This window comes from Antennarius striatus, chromosome 14 (genome assembly GCF_040054535.1).
Source record: "Antennarius striatus isolate MH-2024 chromosome 14, ASM4005453v1, whole genome shotgun sequence".
Lineage (NCBI taxonomy): Eukaryota > Metazoa > Chordata > Actinopteri > Lophiiformes > Antennariidae > Antennarius > Antennarius striatus.
In genome coordinates this window covers 5,774,574-5,794,996 of record NC_090789.1, presented here as the reverse complement: position 1 = coordinate 5,794,996, position 20,423 = coordinate 5,774,574, and the positions used below count along the sequence as shown (strand labels likewise).

At 39.5% G+C, this 20,423-nt stretch overlaps 3 protein-coding genes across 6 annotated transcripts in view; 2 read left to right on the top strand and 1 right to left on the bottom strand.

Annotated features, from left to right (window-relative positions):
- Positions 1-4,169, top strand: sla1a (Src like adaptor 1a). Of its 2 annotated transcripts, none has more exons than XM_068333190.1 (8): positions 1-178; positions 499-578; positions 849-948; positions 1,130-1,216; positions 1,291-1,421; positions 1,874-2,005; positions 2,775-2,874; positions 3,361-4,169. In XM_068333190.1, exons 2-8 carry the CDS (start codon positions 506-508, stop codon positions 3,551-3,553), a joined length of 816 nt encoding a protein of 271 aa, XP_068189291.1. In that variant the 5' UTR covers positions 1-178; positions 499-505; the 3' UTR covers positions 3,554-4,169. The 2 variants fall into 2 exon arrangements, with proteins under 2 accessions (XP_068189291.1, XP_068189292.1); XM_068333191.1 differs by having other exon boundaries at positions 3-178; positions 1,318-1,421; positions 3,361-4,166.
- An 8,071-nt stretch (positions 4,170-12,240) lies between these two features.
- abitram (actin binding transcription modulator) lies at positions 12,241-14,630 on the top strand. The gene is made up of 6 exons (XM_068333593.1): positions 12,241-12,419; positions 12,555-12,606; positions 13,485-13,614; positions 13,741-13,817; positions 13,898-13,967; positions 14,211-14,630. Exons 1-6 carry the CDS (start codon positions 12,335-12,337, stop codon positions 14,382-14,384), a joined length of 588 nt encoding a protein of 195 aa, XP_068189694.1. The 5' UTR covers positions 12,241-12,334; the 3' UTR covers positions 14,385-14,630.
- Positions 14,628-20,423, bottom strand: part of ctnnal1 (catenin (cadherin-associated protein), alpha-like 1) — a 44,239-nt gene continuing 38,443 nt past the window's right edge. The window contains exons 12-19 of one of the 3 annotated variants that reach the window (XM_068333591.1): positions 20,237-20,274; positions 20,095-20,148; positions 19,672-19,826; positions 19,319-19,367; positions 18,748-18,804; positions 17,341-17,460; positions 16,490-16,573; positions 14,628-16,095 (exon numbers count right to left, since the gene is read on the bottom strand). In XM_068333591.1, coding sequence (XP_068189692.1) covers positions 15,925-16,095; positions 16,490-16,573; positions 17,341-17,460; positions 18,748-18,804; positions 19,319-19,367; positions 19,672-19,826; positions 20,095-20,148; positions 20,237-20,274 — 728 coding nt within the window. In that variant the 3' untranslated portion in view covers positions 14,628-15,924. The other 2 variants (XR_011038016.1, XM_068333592.1) reach the window with 2 other exon arrangements.

Below are 20,423 nucleotides of genomic sequence, written 5' to 3'. Positions count from 1 at the left end.
ATTACAGGAAGTGAGCTTGCTGTGCAGTTCAGAGCTCTAGTCACACTCTGTCGGCTCAATTTTGGAATGTCTGTGAACACAGTACTCTTCTAGAGCAACACTCCACTGCTGCTGCTGCTGCCACCATGTCTTGTTTGGACCACCATCTCGCTCTGCACGGTTGATGTCACTGAAACAGGTGAGCTACAAATCCAACAGGTGCTTCTTTACAAATTACCAAACCAGCTGTTTTGTACTGCCCATCGCCTCTTACTCCACACTGGTTGACTAAGCAGAGAGTGGGCTAACTTTAGAGAGTACAGACAGGATGTGTTGAAAGGTAAGTATTTTTGATTATGCGTAAAAGTAACTTTCTGACATGGCTTTGTCATCTGGGGAATGAATTTTACAGTATGTGAATTCAACGTCATTGATTTCTGATAAGTGGTCAGTTTGTATGTAGTAACAAAAAATAAATCTGGGTGACTTGAGGAGTACAATCATTGTGTCTGCCTTCAGTCAGAGAATGGGGAACACGATGCGAGGTGTGAACGCCAGAGACAAGAACAACATAGACAACTTTGATGGTTCCCTAAAAGGTAAAACCTTCTTCATAAATTTGTTATTAGACCATTTGGTAAAAAATGAATTGAAATTTTGGAGTAAATTGTGAAATGTTTTGCCAGTGACATCAGTAACAACCATTCACTTATGGATAACAGCCACTGACCTCATGTGTGATAGATATGCTGTGTGTTAAAATATGCTAAGCAGTGATTAAAATCCACTGCCATTAGAAAAATGAAAATATAGAAAGCTATGCTAAAAAGTATCTCAAATTAACTTGGTAGATTGACATGTTTTGGCAGGTTCAGAAGACGACACGGTGATGGTGATTCAGGACTACCAATCTGCTGACATGGGAAAGCCCTTTTACAGGATGGGAGAGAGGATCAGGGTCATCGCTCAGTAAGATTATAGTTTTGCAGTCTTGATTAAAAACTATGTCATTATCCAGATTCTCTTGGTTGATACGAAAATATACCAAAAAAAGAAGTTTTGTTCTTTGGTGCTCAAAGTACACAGAATGGAGAAGTGTTCACACAAGAAGGTCAGTGTTGAGTTCTCTTCCTCTGTTTATGGTGGTCAGGGAGGATTACTGGTGGAGAGTCTGCTCTGTCCAAACAAAAAAGGAGAACTATATACCCAACACCCACGTGGCAAAAGTCTACCACGGGTAGGTAAAAGTTTACTGACCATATCCATATCCTCTATTATTGGCCGAGTTTGTCAGTTTTAATCCCAATGTAGCAGCCTAAAGTTTTTTTGTTCTGCCAGTTGGCTGTTTGAGGGGGTGGAGAGGCAGAAAGCTGAGGAGCTGCTGCTTCTACCTGGGAACAAAATAGGTTCCTTCCTGGTTCGGGAGAACTCCAGGGAGAGGGGTGAGTACCTTTTCCTTACAGCAGCGTCTGCAGTCAGATATAGTGGTTCAGATCAGTTATTATTCCATATTTTAATGTAAAACAACATGTTTGATAATATTAGCCACTCTCAAACATAAAGTTATATTAGCATTTAATCATCTTCCTGCTAGAACTAACTTCCTGCTAGAATGGTCTGAATATGTGATAAACTTCAAACTCAGGATGTTGGATGTGACAAAATTAATGTGGCAAATTTTTTTGACTGGAATCTGAGTCATCATGGTTTTAACAAAACATCTCTTCCTTTGTGAAACAAAAATCCACAGACACTAGTCGTATGAGGAAGTGGGCATTTATTCTAAATTACATTACAGTCCGTGTTGTCTACAACAGAGCTGCTTGGTGTGGTGGTTGAAGCAATGTTCTTTAAAGTGTGTGTTTAAAGTGTGTGGTGTGTGTCACTTCCTAAGGTGTGTATTCACTGTCAGTGAGGCACATGATTATCAAGCACTATCGTATCTCCAGAATGGACAACGGCTGGTACTACATTTCACCTCGCCTCACTTTCCAGTGCCTTGAAGACTTGATCAACCACTACTCTGGTGAGCGCACAAACACTAAGGTGCACGACTGAACAGAAACGTGTCGCATAGCAGCGCTGTCATCACTAAAACCTGATCAACCAAATAATAGTTTCCTTTAACAATCATCACATTGTAATAGAAGACACAATAAACCCTGTGGTGGTGACATCATGATGATGATTTATTAAATTATTGTTAAATTCAAGTAATACCACCTAATTCTGTTAATTCTGGAAACCTCGGACAATTTGATGTTTATCACCAGTAGATTAGGAGTCATCAACAAAATTTGATTTTCCATTATGGTCAATTCTTATCATTTTATCAGTCAGAGAATCACAAAACTAGAAATGACTGAACTACATCATCTCAGCTGCATACCAATGGCAGTGCATTGGCTCTACTCTACTCTGATTGTACTATGTGTTTGTAACCGGGCCTTACATTTATCAAAATCCATTATCAGTAATATTTCTTCAACCTCTGTTTGTGAAAGTAACAAATAGGACAAATACAGCACAGACAGTCACAGTCACTAACATGAAAATTATTTATCATGATAGACCACTTTCTTGTCACTGGATGAATCTGTTTCCTGTCCTGATAGAATATCTCACTGAAGCAGGACATGAAATGTTTTATGCATGCTTGAAAATGACCACTGTTGCATGCCCGGTATGACATTTGCCTCATCAACACTACCACAGTGCAGCTATTCTGTGTTTGCCTGAGTGTGTTATTATAATTACACATGATTTACTGACTTCTCCTACCCTCACCTTACCAGAATTTGCGGATGGCCTATGTTGTGTGTTAACGTCTCCTTGCCTGTCGGGGGCGCCCTCACTGTCAGATGTACCTTCTGGAGCTCCACCTGTCATCATGAGGTATGACTTTGTCTGGAATAAAGTAGATAAGAACACAGAGGCTCCGTCATCTGAACAGAGCACAACACTGGATGATGATTTTGGCACGGGGCAGCTTATTTTTGTACCTTGGTGTCATTCTTTACATACAAAAAACAAAAACGTGACAAAATATATTATAACTGCAGCATTTTTTAAGGACTAGGATATTTATTGCTTTATCAAATGATTATTATCGTATGTATGTTGGAAAAAAGAGAAGATTTGCTATTTAAATATGCCAAATGTACCATTTAAATCAGCCATTTTTGCCAAACTTATAATTTAAATTTGCCGCTTAAATTCTTCAGCGTTGAGTCCATTTATCACCAAAAAAAAACATGGATAAAACTGGAACCAGATATGTCTGAATAATCACCAACAAATTGAAGCCATTTGAAAATGAGGAGTACAACAAGCTGTGTTCTCATGTGTTGTTGTCTACTCTTCCCTTGACTGAAAACAAAGGGTGAACAGAGAGAGCTGCAACGACAACATGCTGAGCCACGGAGTCAGGCACAGCATCGCTTCCTACCTGTCCATTTCAGGGAGTCGACAATCTGAGCAAAGAAAAAAGGACGCCCGGAAGAAGAAGACCAAATCAGTTAATGCGTTCCCAGACAGTAGCTTTGTAAACTGTGATTATGATGACGATTTCTAGAGAATGCTGGGGAATTCAAAAGACTACAAATGGGGGGCAGTAGAGGGTGTCCTTCTCTGCAATTGATTGTTGCAGATCTGTTGCACTAAGCAAATGTTTGACAGGCATTTAAGTGTGTTATAGTTTCTAATGTGAGCACTTTGAAATACTTGCACAATAGCACAAATTGCATTACCACCTGTCGACTAAGACAATGGGACTATATGAGCAGTGAGTTTGAGTTGGTTCTAAACAGGGTGTACAAACAGCCTGGTTTCAGGACTGTAATAACCACAAACACTGTTGTTTTGTATGTGTATGAGATTATCAACTTCCAAACTATTGTGTGTTGTAAATAAATGTTATATTTTAAAGTAGATTTTCACAGACTCAGAATCCACTCAGTGGTGAATTGTATTGAAAACACTTATCTAAATAAATGGTTCTGTTTAAAATCTTTTTCATTCTCTACCAACTCCTGATGGCAGTAGCTAAATGTAACAGTATGGTCTTTGACTCACTGCTCCTACAGAAATATTGATTAAAGCAGTTTAACATATCTTTAACATATTTGGTGTTGCTGATGATGAGTATGACATATTTGACTGGTGAAATTGGTGGATCTACAAATAATTCACAAGAATTACCTTGTGAATTATCTGCAAAATCTACTGTCTGGATCAATGATGATGGATTAGTAGTGATCAGTCCGTCCGTGTTCACTTTGATCTTGTTCTGGGGCACATGAATAATTTTAATCAGAAAAACGGGTTTTGCATGTCAAGAATATTTTATCAAAGTTCCACCTAAACAAGATGATATAAAATGTTTACGAGAAGCACATCACAGCGTGAGAGAAAACCTAACACGAAATGCTCATGTCAGGTTATTGTCTGTGCACTTGTGCAACTTCCTCAACCTATATGCATTTAACCACAAACCCAAAACAAGAGATTAGCATGTGATAACACAAAAGCATGTCTTGGCATCTGTAGTTTTCCGCTACTCGTTTCTGCATCCGACTTAAAAAGTTAAGCATGAGAAATATGTCCAAGAATGTGACCAGGAGCAGAATGGGGTCAGTTAATCACTGAAGAGGAAAGTTCAAGTTAACTGGATGCTAGGACTTATTGTTGTCTTTATGATTTAAAACAGTGGTTTCCAACATGGGGGTCTGGACCCACATGAGTGGCTGTAAGATGAACCAAAAGGGTCACAAGAGGATTACCTGGGTGGGCAAAGAAAAAATCTGGAGCCCTCTACAGAAACATTTATTAATTTTTATATGGCCTTTGCCTTTTTATATTACTGTATGTGTATGTAAATATTGCACAGCTTTATCTTTACAAATGTAAAGTAATTTTAACTTTGCGTTAATGTTGGGAGCCACTGGGTTTGAACAACCAGTGCCATTGCAATCATTGCCAGCGGATACAAAACTTTCTTTGGGTGCTGTGTTCACATGCCCGCTTCAAATCATTTCTGCTGTCTAAGACCAGCCTCAGGAAGTTGATGTACTTTCCCAAAAGTGGCATCTCTGCCATTCAAATTTATAAGCTTGCATTAAATTTATTAGTCGACTTCAGACACAGTCAGCACCTTCTTGTAGCTTGAAGAGCAAGATCAAATACGGGTGTTTCCTGGTTGTAAGGTCTCGTAAAATACCTGCAAGTAACTAGTTTGGACAGAAGTCAAACTGTGTGTGTGTGTGTGTGTGTGTGTGTGTGTGTGTGTGTGTGTGTGTGTGTGTGTGTGTGTGTGTGTGTGTGTGTGTGTGTGTGTGTGTGTGTGTGTGTGTGTGTGTGTGTGTGTGTGTGTGTGTGTGTGTGTGGGTTGAGTGGAATCAGTGATGCAGACACACATCTGGTAGCCCACTGCTGCTCCAAGCAGAGGCTGCTGTCCTGTCAGCATTAGTCACTCCTCACATTCAGCTGGAACCAAGACATGAGATTAAAAAGACAGAGTCGGGTCAATGAATGACTCCATTTGGCTATTAATTATTCTATTTTGTCAACTGTGCCTTAAAAGTCAAAGTGTCACGTTTGAGAACTCATCCGTGAATCCGAATGAAATTAATCCGAACATATTCATAATAAATAAGTGATGCAAACATTTCTTGTAAAACCAATAAGAAAGAAGAAACTCCACCGTCCTGCCGATCATCACATGAAAACAGCGGCCCGCAGCGCTCACACCACCTGCTCCTGTAGTTTTACGAGAAGGACTTTATGATGAGGAAGAAGGATCCCAAGTTGAGTCCCTTGTGCCGCATCTGAATTTTGTTTGACGTTCCAAGGGATGAAAGCACCAAGGAAAACACTGGAACAATGCACTCTGACCTTCTCTGCTTAGCGAAAACAAGAAGAGGAAGGAGAGTTGAGCTCATCCATGTCTCTGTCTCTTAGAATTACATCAAGGCTTGGCTGAAAAAAAAAAAAAAAAAGAGGGATAAGTGAAGGAAATTAAGAGATGAGGGAGATTCTTTCTGGTTCCCGTCTGTTTTCTGTTAATCAGTTTCTTCTCCTCTCAACACATCCTCCCCTCTATTTGAGGTCCAGCTGTCCAAACCTCTGACTTCACCGCTTCTACAGTGGATGTTGCCTGCTGGACACATTAAGATTAAGATTTAGAAAAATGTACAGTCAATCAAAAACGCTGTTTACCGTGAACTCTCCACGTGGGTTGTCTCTCTGTGATGGCAAAAATAAAGCATTCAGTTCAACATGAAACACCTGAGATAAATCTCTCTCTAACAACACAATTCCACAAATCAAAGAGGGACATCCACGCTACAATATGAGTACCTGGGACAATGAGCTTCAAATAGAAATGGCGCTCGATTTGATTGTTGCTTTTTCCCCCATAATGGACATAAATGTTGCAGCTGCAGGTAGAAAACCATTGACATGTTTGTGGAGAAATATTCCTTGATTTTTCCTCAACCCCATGAAAACTCCAAGCACAGACAAAACAACACTTGAGAACATTTCTTTCCGTGTTGAAATAAGGGCCTTGGCCAATACATGTAAGCACGTCCAAGGAATTCTTGAGAGCTACAGTAAAACAAACAACAACCAAACTCTCATATAAAAAAATATTCACGTCTTTACATGTGACCTGCGAAGAACCAACTCAAAAAAGGAGAAAAGAAATGTGAAGATATTATGGTGCCTCAATTTAAACAAAACATCTACTCCAATGTCCATTCGCAGTTTGTCACAAAGATCCTGACACAAATTCAAATTTTCACCCCTTGTAATGTATAAGTTGTGTAATACACAAGCATAATCTCCCACTTTTCTTTGCTCCATTTCCACCCATCACTCTTTTCAAACAGACAGCTCCCTGTCAGGTGTGTTCAACACCTGGTTATTCATGTGCATCTTGAGCCAAGTGGGGCAAAGCAGGCTGAACTCAACCTTTTTCTTGTGCAGACTGGTGTTCAGAGACAAGGAAGAATGAGAATGTGTTTAAAAAGTGCTTTTAGTCATCACAAATCTGCTGGTAAAAGTAGAACAAGGTAAAAAAAAAAAAAACTCTGGGTTTTCTGTTACTACCCTTTCTGTGATATTTGGTCACATGATCCTCACATTTCAGCTTACAGCAAGCTTGCTGTCATATCCAGATTTATGTTTCACACTTCCTAGAGTTCTGCTTTCTGCTATAACTGTTGATTTACAAAGGTGACATGTTTACAACTTCAGAGAAGAGGTCACTGTGGATTCGAATTCAAAAGGTTTTCCAAACCATTTGTCAGCAGGTCCTGTCATGGGCGGACAGTCAGCTTGGATGGCTTCATCAGCATTAGCTTGGGAGGAGTTAGATTGTCTTTCTCTTAAAGTTAAGTCTGAATAATGTTCACCAAATGCAGACAAAAAATAAAGTATGGTATGAGTTCCCTTTACTATGTCATCTACAATTACATGCTGAACCAAAGTTCTCAAACACACTTATATACTCTACTTCATTCAGGAATTTCTTAAATGTAACAGTGCAAAATGAAGCGGCCACTTTTATTTAGTTGGTTAACATTGTTCTACATTGTGTGTAGCAACATATTTTTTTTTAAAAAAAGGTAAGTTTGAGACAGTCGCAACAAAACTGAAGCACGAGCATGTTGTGCAGTGCTTTGTCTGTTTATGTTGCTATGTTACCGTGGAGAGGACAGGATTGTGCAAAGATGTTTGTACTTTCTGCACAAGGAATCTTTTACGTGGCTGATTTATTAGTTGGATTTGGTTGATCTCAATAATAGCATGCCTGGCGTTCTCCATTGAGAACTAACAGCAGAATGTTAATACATAGTGGAACTTTTCAACACCCCAATGACATGTTGAACTTCAAATAAGGAAAAAAAGAACATAAACATTTGGATTGAGATAGCTTTGGTCTGGAGACGCGTCAATGCATCTCTCTGGGAAGCAGCTGAACAATAACTATTTGGAGAGAAAGGAATGACCCTGTCATTCAACCGTCATCTGAGCTTAAGCTCATAGAATCCCTCCTGCTGCTGCTGCGCTACAGGCAGATGTAAGAAACGGTTCACTTTCCATGAGGAGGTTTCCGAGCAGTGTGCCACGTGGCTTTTGAGAAATAATTAACACAGGCACTGTGCAGGCAGGGATTGTCTAATTAGAAATGCAATTGTTTACGAATCTAAACAAGCCCAGTTGGTGACCTAACATTTATACATGCATCTCCATGAGCACCTCATAAAAAATTAAAAAAAATACACACACAAAAAGACTCTTGTTAAATTTTACTGCTGTGGCGAGAGAAAGCATGTGGTGAGAATCCAATGCAGGAACCTTGAAGCAGTTGTGAATTCTTTGCGTGTGCTTATAGGTTTAGCATCTCACCTGACAGGTCACATGTATTTTCTATCGCCCTCAGCTCGTGTTGAACCCTGACTGTATCTGTAGGATGACGGGCAGGATGACAGCTGGGAATAGATAAGAATCAGGAATGTGTTTGAAGCACTTTGCAGTCAGAAAAGAAAAGGTCATTAAAGATTGATGGGCGTTGAGCTGAACTCCTGATTGACTTGACATCGTATGTTACATTACTGACAATATTCATTCATTCATTCATTTTCTACTGCTTTTTTGCTTATTGCGGGTCACAGGGATTACTGGAGCCTATCCCAGCTGACTTGCAGGCGAGAGACTGGGGACACTCCGCACATAATGCCAGTGGACTGTGGTACTCACAATTATATTATTGGAACATTAACTTTTCATCCAACACATGACTTGTTATGCTGGACAGAAGGAACAGGACTTTTACGCCACATAGAAATAACCATTTACTGCATCCAGGCTTTAGCTGAACAACTTTAAACAATGCTAATTGAATTTATTGCTAAATATTTCTTTACTTCCTGGAAATTAGGATCTTTAAAATCTCGAATTTGCTATGATTTCTTTGCACTGGCGCAGGATTAGCGTTGGATTTTTTTACTAACCTGTCAAGTTTGGTCTGCCAAAGCTGCTGTTCTGCAGCCAACAGGGGCAAAGTGGAGCATCAAAAGCTGTCAAAAACAATTTTGTGAAAGTTGTCACCGCCTGAGGGGGGAGACGCAAATTGCAAGTTGCATGCAGTAGATTTGAAGTACAGTGATCCAGAAACACTTTATTTGGCACTTTTCTACAATACAGATTGTCATTAAGAGGCACCAGGTGATGATTTTGTGTTCCAAACTGACAGATTAAACCACTCTTTCTTGGTTTCCCCTCTATGTTGCATCTCGCATGCTAAAATGTGTTCAGTAATCAAAAGAGGGACTTGTTTGGCTTCGTGCATTATTATTTTATGTTTACACACTGCGCAGTAGAGATGTGTGAACATTTAGAGTCTGGGTACAGAAGACACTCATACATATTTAATTTAAAATGGATAATTCTTATTGTTGTTGTTTTTTTTTGCCTTTTCTCAGAAGCAGATGTTTGCCTTCCTGGTTTTGATCATCCTCTCTATGAAGAGACACTGCTGTGTAAAACATTTAAAACAATCATTCTGACCCCGGTGTAATCATATTATATGAATGTAAATGGAAGGCGCCCAAATGTATTCACGTAGTTCATACACCATTGTTTGATCTTCACACACTTATCTTGTGCCAGAATATGCATTAATATTTTTAATGTATTACTTTAAAATGACACTACTGTTTTTTATAGCTGTTTAATGTACATTTTGGCAGCGTGAGATGATCTGTGAAATGACAAAAGCAGGTGTGTGTCTCCATGCTTTCCAGGAAAAAGATGGTTGATATTACTCTTGCAGAGTACCTCCCTCTTTTTTACGAGACATTTACTGAATGATGAGATAGGGAGGACTGACTGGGATTGAATGCACTCCAAACAATGAATTTCTGAAATTGTTAGTGATAGTGTGCCTTCCCGAACCATTTTGACAACAAAATGTTTTCTGGAAGCAATATTCCCCATCTGCATCACATCAATAAAATATTTCTACTGCCTATCATTCTAAAAAAACGCTCTATTGTGTGCCAAGAAACAGGAAACCACTTCTTCTCTGTTCAGCCACTCGTCTATGGTGATGTCAGCACAGACTTAACAATAAAAAGAAGAAGCTGCGGTTTTAACCCCCTATGTTAGAGCTTCTCCCTTCCCTTATCAGGCTCTCCTCTGGCAGAGAGAAGCTGCAAGAGGAGACGTTGGACAGCTTCCATGCGGAGGGAGAGACTGCTGGAGCCACACAGACAGAAAGCAGAGCAGAGTGCTGCTCGCTGTGGCAGTAGCTGACGTGGAGCTATGTGTACACACACACACACACACACACACACACACACACACACACACACACACACACACACACACACACACACACACACACACACACACACACACACACACACACACAAGCCACTGCGCAGCTGAAGACACTTGAGATGCCTGTCTGACAGCCAGTAAGTGAATATCGACTCTTTCATTTTAACAAAGATTGGTAAAGAGTTTGGAATGTATACAGATCGACAATTACTTGTAACCATTACACAGATTTTTAAACACAAATCCACACATTCTTTCCAAATATCAACGTCCAGTAATGTCAAATGTTCTCCAATATCACATACAAGCCCTTGTCCCTCTGACAAAACAATATGACAAATGACCTTTTATACTGGATTTGAACCAATCCATGTGATGTGATAAATCCCGACATTTGGTGTCCACATCTATTTGTTACTTTGATATCAGCAGCCACAAAGGGCACCATTTAACATTTACGAATAAGGTCTCGTGGCCAGTCCCTGATAGATGCGAAAGATTGCTTCAATTTTTTGGATCGGCTGATGCAAGACCCGACATCTATGGGATACTCCCACTGTGTCCAGTGTTTCCATAATGGCTTTGTGTTTCATTTCTGAATTAATTGCAGACCGCAGCCTACCACAGACAGAGGAGTAATGGAACGCTCATGAGATGGGTCCTGACAGCAGAACTTTCCAAGTCTCAGTAGTGGTGATTAGATAAATGGAAAACTCATTGTGCCACAAAACCTGCAGTTGAGATGCTGTCGCTCTTGCTCTCACTTTCTCCCACTTTTGTGACCAAGATGAAGTAATCAACACTTGATCTACCTTAAGACAAATTCCATTTCTTGAAGAAATTCACCCATTATTGTGCAAATAGCGTATTGGGCCAGCTATGTTTGATATGCAATTGGTCCAGGTCAAAGGGGGACTACATTCCAGAACAGGGGAGTGGAACAGTCCATTCCTGCACTCATTCCTTCTTAGCATCTTCATTGCATATTCATTTGGGATTCAGACTCCACATACACTTCTGTCTATTCATCAAAAAAAAAAAGACACAGAGTTCAAAGTATTTAAAATGAACAGCTTCAATGGCATGTAACTCTTTAACAGATTTGCATGTAAACAGATGCATAATTAAATATAAAAATGTTAACCAAGCGATGATTGAATTAGTTTTAACAAATGGGGATGTAATTACACGATGCAGAAAAACTGGACTCTGAACAAATTTGTTGTTATTAAATCCCCTTAACCACAAGGAGGATCTGGATATTTTTTTTTGCAAAAGTCTGACATCTAGTGGAAAGTATGAGTAATTGCACCCACAATGTCTCCTTAGTGCAGGGGTGGGCCAGATTTGATAAAGTGAACGTGTCCGAGGACCGACAGTCTCTGATGACAATATGTAAAACAATCAAAGACTCACATACATATTGGGTTATTTAATATTTATATTTTACATGCAACAAAAATAGAGTTACCAAATGTAAACATTCAGATGAACACATAAACATTCAGGGCACATAAAATAATCTGTAAAATACAACTCTGTGTGATAACAGACGTGTTGCTGTGATAACACAACAACAGAATGAAACAGGTGTGGATCTGGGTATTTATGACAGGTCTGGTTGGACAGTAGTGGTAGGCATGTGCAAAATATCAGCTTGGTGGAAAATACTGAACTTAGTATATCTAAGATCAATCGATATTTGGGCCTCCATTACATAAATTACATGTTTGTTTTTAAAAAAAAAATTTTTAGCCGATGAATATTTGTTTTTCAAATACAAATTAGTGCATACTTAATTTTGTCTGTAAAAAAACACTTTTTTTTCAATCTTGAACGCAATTACCGGAACCTCTTCATTCTTTGTTGACCGGATTCATTTGAACGACGGACCGCTAGATGTCACATGATTTTCTGTCCGTCAAGTGAAAGTGAGGGACATGTGAAGGCATTACCATAAATGAACTCTATGTCTTTTTTGTCATAGTTTCTATTGTGAATACTTCTGATGGACTGCGTGGAGCAGAAAGACGTAGAAACGACGACGGCCCCGTCACTGGTCGACCGATATTATACACGATGGTACAGAACCGGTAAATAACGCCGCACCGAAATACTTGTTATGCTAGCAGTAGTGGTTGTTTAGGCTAACACTAATTACACTTGAAAAGAAGACGGTAATAAATGTCTTGATAAGATAATTAGATTTTGTAAACTATTTTATTTAGACTTGAAGGGGAAGACGTGTGAGGACCACTGCATCCTGCAGCATTCAAACAGGTAACGTTGACGTGCGAGGCGTTGATTTGAACACCAGGTGGAGATAGTTACTCATGGACATTATAATTGATAATCTAGTGAGTGACCATTACACATTACGAGGGTTTATTTCCTTGATCATCCACTATTTAGCTGATTTTGTTATCCTTCTTTGTCAGTCTATAATGTGGTGCTTTTAGTTAAACGTGTGCTATAAACTGAGCTATAAGCATTTCCTTAACAGTGGCGCTTCTAGATTGTTTTCGGGGGGTGGCTGGCTCATGAAAAACACCTGTTGTTGAATTTTAGGAATTTACTTGGACTGTTGTAATTTACAGGTAGTTCTCACAAACACAATTGGTTCCAAGAAGTTGTTTGTAAGTTGAATTATGCACAAGTCGTTATTTATTAAATTCCATTATGTAATCGCCATTTCAGATCATTTAAATGTCATACTACCCTAAATACTACCCTAAATATACTACCCTAAACATGAAAGTACTTTCCCCTAAGACTTACCAGAAACATTTACAGGACTTAAAGCAACACATAATAAATAACAGCAACAGGTTGTTTCGAGTTGTTATTCTTGATTATACACACGTTTGTTCATATCTCCAAATTCATGTCAATCAAATGTTTGTATGTTGAGGACTACCTGTATATATGAGCAGAGTAAAACTAAATAAATGTGCAAGAAAAGAATGCAGTTCCTTATTTGACAATTACAGTAATTACAGTGTGCTTGCCTCTTGTATTTTCTAGTTTAAATTGCCATTATGTCACACTTTTTGTCATGATTTAAACCAGACATGGTATAAAGAACTTTCATTATATATTTGTTATATTTTGCCTGTTAAAAACAGATTTGTTTTTAAATTGATGTTCACTTTCTGCAGAATTTGTGTTGTCACGCTGGCAGAAACTCATCCCATCCTTCAGAATGGGCGGACGATCAAAAGCATAAGTTACCAGATCAGCAACGGCTGCAGTCGGCTGAACAATAAAGTGTCTGGGAAGTCCAAGCGGGTAAAATAATGACATTAATAGTTACAAATTATTTTGGTGAATGTGCATAATTGTATACTTTTGATTCTTTAGTGAACAGAATTTTCAACAGGTTAGCTTGGACTAAATCACTTTGTACCATTATAGGGTGGTCAGTTCCTCACTGATTTTGCACCTCTGTGTAGGATAACGTGCACGGATGAAACGGAATACACAATCTACAGGTGAGACAAGAGCTCCTTTTTGTAAACAGTAATTTTCCTATTCTTGTACATTATGATCACTTAGAAATCTATCTTTAAAGTTGTATCCGGGGCCGTCTTCTTGAGGTCAATGAGGTCATTTTAGAAACACCCACCCTATTGTTGGAAAAGGTAAATATATTTTTACACTGTTATCATGTACACATATAGTGCATAAATTTAATAATACATTTGTGACAATCCACATTTACAAACTGTCGTATACTATGTGTAACTATATGAAGTGCATGGCCTCATGTGTAAGATTAGATATTTTCATGAATATAAAAACAGTTTCGGTAGCACAATCATTTGGATAGCTCATCGCAATAAATGTTTGAAGCGTTTTTATGGTACTTTGTTATATCTTAACAGCCATCCACTGAGGGATACATTGCTGTCATCCTGCCAAAATTTGAGGAGAGCAAGAGCATAACTGAGAATCTACTGAGCAGAGAGGAGTTTGAGAGAGTTGTCGCAAAACGTGCTGTTGCTCAGTTGCACCCTGCGGCTCTTCCTTCCACTCCCAGCGGACTGGATGGAGACTGAGGCTGTTATCAAGCGAAATGACATGTCTTCTCATGAATTCCAAGAGAGTATTGCACTGCACTGTGCCTTTAGACCATTATACATTGTTTTTACCGTTTATGAATAAGAATGCGAGGACGGTTTCAGAGGCATTTAAGCGCAAAGTTTGTTTTTTTGGAAAATAAGGAAATAAGAGTAGTTTTTTTAATCTCCCAGTAAATTCAGTTTGAATATTTTTTCTACATAGACAATAAATACAATGAGTACAAAAAATAGTTTATTTTTTATGTGTCACTTTCAACATTTTCAATTGTCAAAAGAATAGACTTTCCAAAACTAGATCTATTTCTTCACATCTGTAGCGTGACTACATTACCCAACATCCTTAGCTGCGCTAATGCTGTACAAAACAATTAAGCTTAATCTTATTCATTTGTCATTACACCCCCACCTAGTACCATTGTAATTACTGTAGGATACATATATTTTATGTATATAGGTATATGTTCAAGTACCATACAGTATATCATATTGGCCAACTAGGCAGCTTAACAATGATAGTCTTCATAACAAGTACACTTCAAGGTTCCATTTGACACAGGTGCTATTTCAGAATTATCTTTTGAGGAAAAAATTGTAAAACGGTGTACACAGATTCGGATTTCACAATACTTATGTTAAGGTAAGATCCAGAAACCAGGCCTACATAAAAATATCCAGTGGTGTGCATTGGAGCTTCTAGTGAAGCTGAAGATCCTGTCTTCATATTTGGCTTTGAACTGTGATTTTTGTTATTAACATGGCACATGGGGAACATTCAATACAAACACTAAGGAAATTGGACATTTACACTGATTGACTTTGAAAATACTTATCCAACTGATTTTCTAACAAAAATGCCAGTGATGAAGGACAGAATGAGCCACTATGTGTTATATTACAGAAAAAGTGTTCACTTTGCAATCCTACAAAACATCGACCATAAAACGTGGGTGTGGTGATGATGATTTCATGCATGGGTGTTTTTTTTCTGCCATTCAGTGTTTTCAACAATACCACACAAAGCAAACAGGCTTGTATCACAGAGGCACATAATGTAGACGTGTATGGCAGAGCAGCAGTTCTCTCCTGAATGCTGAACATATCTTCAATGTCAATAGAAGTGAAGAAAGTTACCGACATCCAGTTACTTAGACACCCCTCTCTTCTTGTAATCCAATGGCTATATCATCATGTTGGCTGATTGTCTCCATCTAGTGGACGGGGGTGGAACTGATGTTTCATGCAAAATGCTATTCTGGGGTAAAACTGCCTCTGGGGCACCGAGAGGTTTGACTTGCTTTATCAAAACTTACAATTCATTATTCAAACAGGAACTGCAAGCTCTGGCTGATCCAAGCAACCATCTTCAACACACAGCTCTAGCTCACGCTCTTGTGGGTGGATGAGGGGTGTGGAGCATTTCCTGGATTGCATGTCATCCAGAAAAAGGTGATGTTGGTTATGTGCTGCTCCAAGGGAGACCGGCAGGCAAAGGCAAATGAGATGAAGGTTTTCTGGATTATTTGCTTTCCAGGAGGTTGAGAGTAGCCATAGGCTGCTCCAAGGATTTGACATTAAAGCCATTGGTGTTCTTGCTGTTGTGGGCTCCCTCCTCTTGGACAGGAGTGAACGCATCCTGCCCCTCTCTCCAATCCTGTGGAGAACCAAGACTACTCTTCTCTGACTTGCACTGTAGATAAATAACAAATGGAAATAAATTAAAATCTTGCTGTTTTTAAAATTTGCTGAAAAAAAGAATAAAATGCTTGGCTAATCAGAATTCTTTTAAATCTGCTATGATTAATATTTTTGTATATACTGTATTTTCACATAAAAAATACAGTAATGCGAAAACCATGACTAAATGAATGATGAGACCTGCAGGCTGTGTAAATAGGACTTCATTTGCTAAGCTGGTATATGTCAATGTGTTCACAGCTTGTTTTCATTCCCACTGACTACTAATCGGATTTTCATGGGCTACTTAACCTTTTCTGGGCTCTTTATCTTTTATCTTGATCGCTTTCCATAATAATGCTAACACTACTGCCATTCATTCAGTCATGAGTCCTGTTCAGCTTCACCTTTTTGTTGAGCTTGTTGCAGAATGGGAGGAGGGACAGGACAACAGTCAAGATACCTTTGGTTGTCTGAATGCACGAGTCCACCTACAGACAAAGAAATACAATCATACAAAAACAGGAAGAAGAAAAAAGGGACAGCATGAACTCGCTTTAGATTCAGATGCACAGGGGAATAAGCACTTCCCTGTTCCTACAAAATTCTTTTTGTTGTTGGCATGATCACAGTAGGAGAGGGTGAGTCAGGTAGTCATCCAGTCACACACAGCAAACCCCACAGCTGTATGTCAGTAAATTAAACACGCTGGACGATTAACATTTCCTGGTCAGTGCTCTACTGTTCCTAACCCTGACAAACACACAGCCTCCTATTAGTGAATGATAAAGTGAACATCAGGGTGGAGAGACGGTGAGATGAGAGCCAGTGTTCATTAATCAGCAGAAAACGCCCCATTCTCCATCCGCTCCTTTTGATTCCAGCCTTTGCCTTTATTACAAGGTGACCGAAGGCTGCTCATTTCGCACAAGATGCTCATTAATGCCTCAAAGAAATTCATTAATCTGGCACCCCTTGTTCGATAATGCCCTTTGTAGCAGATTACTCAGAGATAATGCTGTGGCCAATAATGAAGTAATGCAGATAGTCTCACTCGCTGTGTGCTGAGTGCCCGTCTGGTGTTGGGTTTGTAGATTTGATGCTGTCAAAACTAATTATTACAATAAGAAATAAAGCAACGAGTGTTTGTCTACTGTTGCTAATTTACTGGCCAAAAAAGATTTGGGGCAAAACAAGTCATTCACTATCTTTGCACAAACAATCAAAAACGAGAGAGACACGAGAGCGGTGTGGATACCTTCTGGAAGGTAGCAGTCTTTCCCTGTACGGGAGTCTTGACTCCAGTCTGCAGTTGTTGGCATAAAGCCACCAGTTTCTCCAGCTCTGTCACCACCAAAGACTTTTCCTCATCAACCAGCTGCAAAGGAGAGAATAGCAGAGAGAGGGAGAGAATGATGTGTTCCAAGACAGCAGAGACAGCTTATTCTGTGCTATCCAGGGAGGCTGTCTTAATAGGTACTGACACTGATAAAGTGATCAGAATAGATTAGCAGTGCTCTTGGTTGAAGACAATTCATGACGAGAAAATGTGTGTCCAAGGACTGAAATAACCAGGGTATGACAGGAAAATTGCCTCAAGTTCAAATGTGCTGGACAAAGTGGAAAATAAGTATGTTGCGATGCAAATTTTAGTGTCTAGAATTTGAAGCAACTTTTTTGAGTGGTTTCTGAGAAGATGTGGATAAACTCTTCACTTTTCACAGATGTATTGATGGAAAAGTAACACTAATCTATAAAAAAAGAGAAATGAAATCAGTTTTCATGTTTGATGTACTCCAACAACTGGGTCTTGATCTCCTTTATAAACTTCTTATTTAAGTTAAACTGTTGTGCTTTGAGCTACATGGGACCAGAAACAAAATAACACATGCTCCTTTATTCAGCAATGACTCTCAAAAGCACACAAAAACTCTGAAACCTCTATTAAGAATGTTCAATTGAACCTCATCATGGGGGGGAAGTGTGTTAAACCTGCATCTGATGCTAAGGGGCAGAGGATGAGACAGAGGGACACTATAAGCACCAGTTTATTTGATATAATTAATTACAGGGTGTGAATTGATTGGAGATGTCCCTAGCCCCCCGCCCTCTCCGCACATATACATGTGTACAAACACACACGCTCACAGACACAGCAGTGACAAATGGCGGTCATTAAAGGCTGTCAAAAAGAGCTGTTTAATTAAAGTTGGAAGACCGGGGGGAAGAGGTTAGTTGAGAGCAAGTGGAAGAAAAGCGCCAAGACCACGTTTGTTTGTCCAGTCTCCAATCAGACAGGAAGACAGGATGGTGAAAGTGTGTGACAGGTTTAATTTCCTGCTCTTGCTGTTTGATTTATAAAGCAGACATGGCACCACGACATGCCAGAATGGGTGATATGGGTGCGAGTGTTTCTGAGAGGCATAACAAGGGCGGGGGCACGACAGCTAGAGAATGTGTGAGACTGAATACAGATGGGTTAGAACCTCACCCAGCGCAGAAAGAAATAAACAGTTTTATCTCCTCCTTGGATTCATTTTACTTCCATAATGATTTCTATGGCCTCATATCGCTTTGCTGCAGTCGGAGTTTCCAGCAAAAAGACAAGACTGTAATTGCCTTTTTGTGTTTTTAATATTCTGCTGTGAATAGCGTGTGTTGATACCTGAGTGGAAAAAGTACGTAGAGATGTGCACAGCTGGAGTCCCTCTTCAGACAGAACCTAACAGTGAGCCAGAAAAAAAAATTAAAAAATGTGCATAAATAGACAAAAGTATAATTATTTTAACTTCCAACAGGAAGCTGAAAGCTATTTTTTCTCCTTTCTTCTTATCAGTGTGTTCCAGTTTATGTACCCCGTCCTTCCTCTTCCTTTCTTATCTCTGTTGCTCACCCCAAATGAAATAAATCCTTGTTGGCATTTTGGGCCCCCTCTCTGTAAACTACTGCACAATATTGACAATCATCCCAAGTCAACAGGACACACCCCATCATGCAACCTTGTTTGTTATCACCTTTTTGTCAGTTGGCATTGTATTTCCACCATAATGATAAGTCCTTGTTACAACCTGTCAGATCTGTGAGAGGAAGGTGAATGAAAGGATGCTGGTATTTACTGCTGTATGCTACTGATCTCAGCAGATGCATTCGTTTCAAACTTCGATAAAACGGGAGGAAAACAGACCATAAGATGCAGAGTGGGGGGGGGGGGGATTACTAGATAAGCATGCACGTACCTCAGCTTGATGAAAAAGGTCTAGTGTTGTTTTCAGCAGCCCCTCCCCTCTGGAGAATCAATAGAAGAAGCACAGAAAGAATGCATGAGAATGACAAATGGTGACAAAATGTATCCAGATATCGACGCACGATTAGACTAAACACACCAGAATGAGTCACAGTGTGGCAACTTTTCCAGCGCTTTGATTGATATTGAGGGCCAGGGGCTCACGCTAACAATAAGTCTCTAAATAGAATCATGTGAATGTTTGAGAGGCTTTATATTCTTAAGCTCCTAAATGAAGGCAACTGATCAACATGCTGCAGACATGAAATCGGAGTGTTACCGTGAGGCATGTGGTCGGTGAGTTACCTGGTGAACAGATGCATGTTGTAGGCCATGCTGGACAGGCTCTGGCTCTGACGTACTATGTCATGCTCCTGCTCCTCCCATTTCTCCATCTCCGTGTCCATGTCTGACGACAGCAGACGGAGCTCCAGACCCAGTTTGGCCATGCTTGTCTGCTCCTGCAAGCGCAGATGTAAAATGTTAGAAAACAAGGTTATTTTTATTTGTTGAAGCCCAGAGACGTCTTGTAATCAGGAAGCTACAGATTCCAGTGGCGGTGCAGCATTGTGGAAAATGATTACCCAGCAAAATTGCAGCATTTTACTATATAAACATCATCAATTCTGTACCTGACACAAAGTTTCCTGGAGATAAATACACTGCAGACCAGACAGACTGAATGAAGCAACATGATGAATTGCGCTGTGAGTTTACGGCGTACGCTACCTCTGCATCCAACTTGACAGCCTTGGCAGTTTTCAAGTTGGTAAGTGAATGTTTCTGTGTGAATGGAGAGCAGCATTAATCAGAGGATTACAAACAATTGGATCACAAGAATATTCAAGAGGATGGATGGTGTGATACTTACCCCAGGTCTGGGAAGTGATAAATAAGGCCTTTTGTCTCCTAGAAAAGAAATGATTCTGATTAACTCGACACAAGGTCACATGTAAAAAAATAAGTTCTGCTTTTGAAACGTTAAGTATCCACACAAGTAGGTTAGAAACTGCAGTCAGAGCAATAATGGCAATTGTATCACTGTTTACCCTTGACAA

Bases quoted from the DNA above. Each gene is read 5' to 3' on its own strand.
- sla1a (XM_068333190.1), top strand. From the start codon at position 506: ATGGGGAACACGATGCGAGGTGTGAACGCCAGAGACAAGAACAACATA. The intron at 579-848 runs GTAAAACCTTCT...ATGTTTTGGCAG, and splicing joins CTTTGATGGTTCCCTAAAAG to GTTCAGAAGACGACACGGTG. The intron at 2,006-2,774 runs GTGAGCGCACAA...TCACCTTACCAG, and splicing joins CTTGATCAACCACTACTCTG to AATTTGCGGATGGCCTATGT.
- abitram (XM_068333593.1), top strand. From the start codon at position 12,335: ATGGACTGCGTGGAGCAGAAAGACGTAGAAACGACGACGGCCCCGTCA. The intron at 12,607-13,484 runs GTAACGTTGACG...CACTTTCTGCAG, and splicing joins ATCCTGCAGCATTCAAACAG to AATTTGTGTTGTCACGCTGG. The intron at 13,818-13,897 runs GTGAGACAAGAG...CTATCTTTAAAG, and splicing joins ACGGAATACACAATCTACAG to TTGTATCCGGGGCCGTCTTC.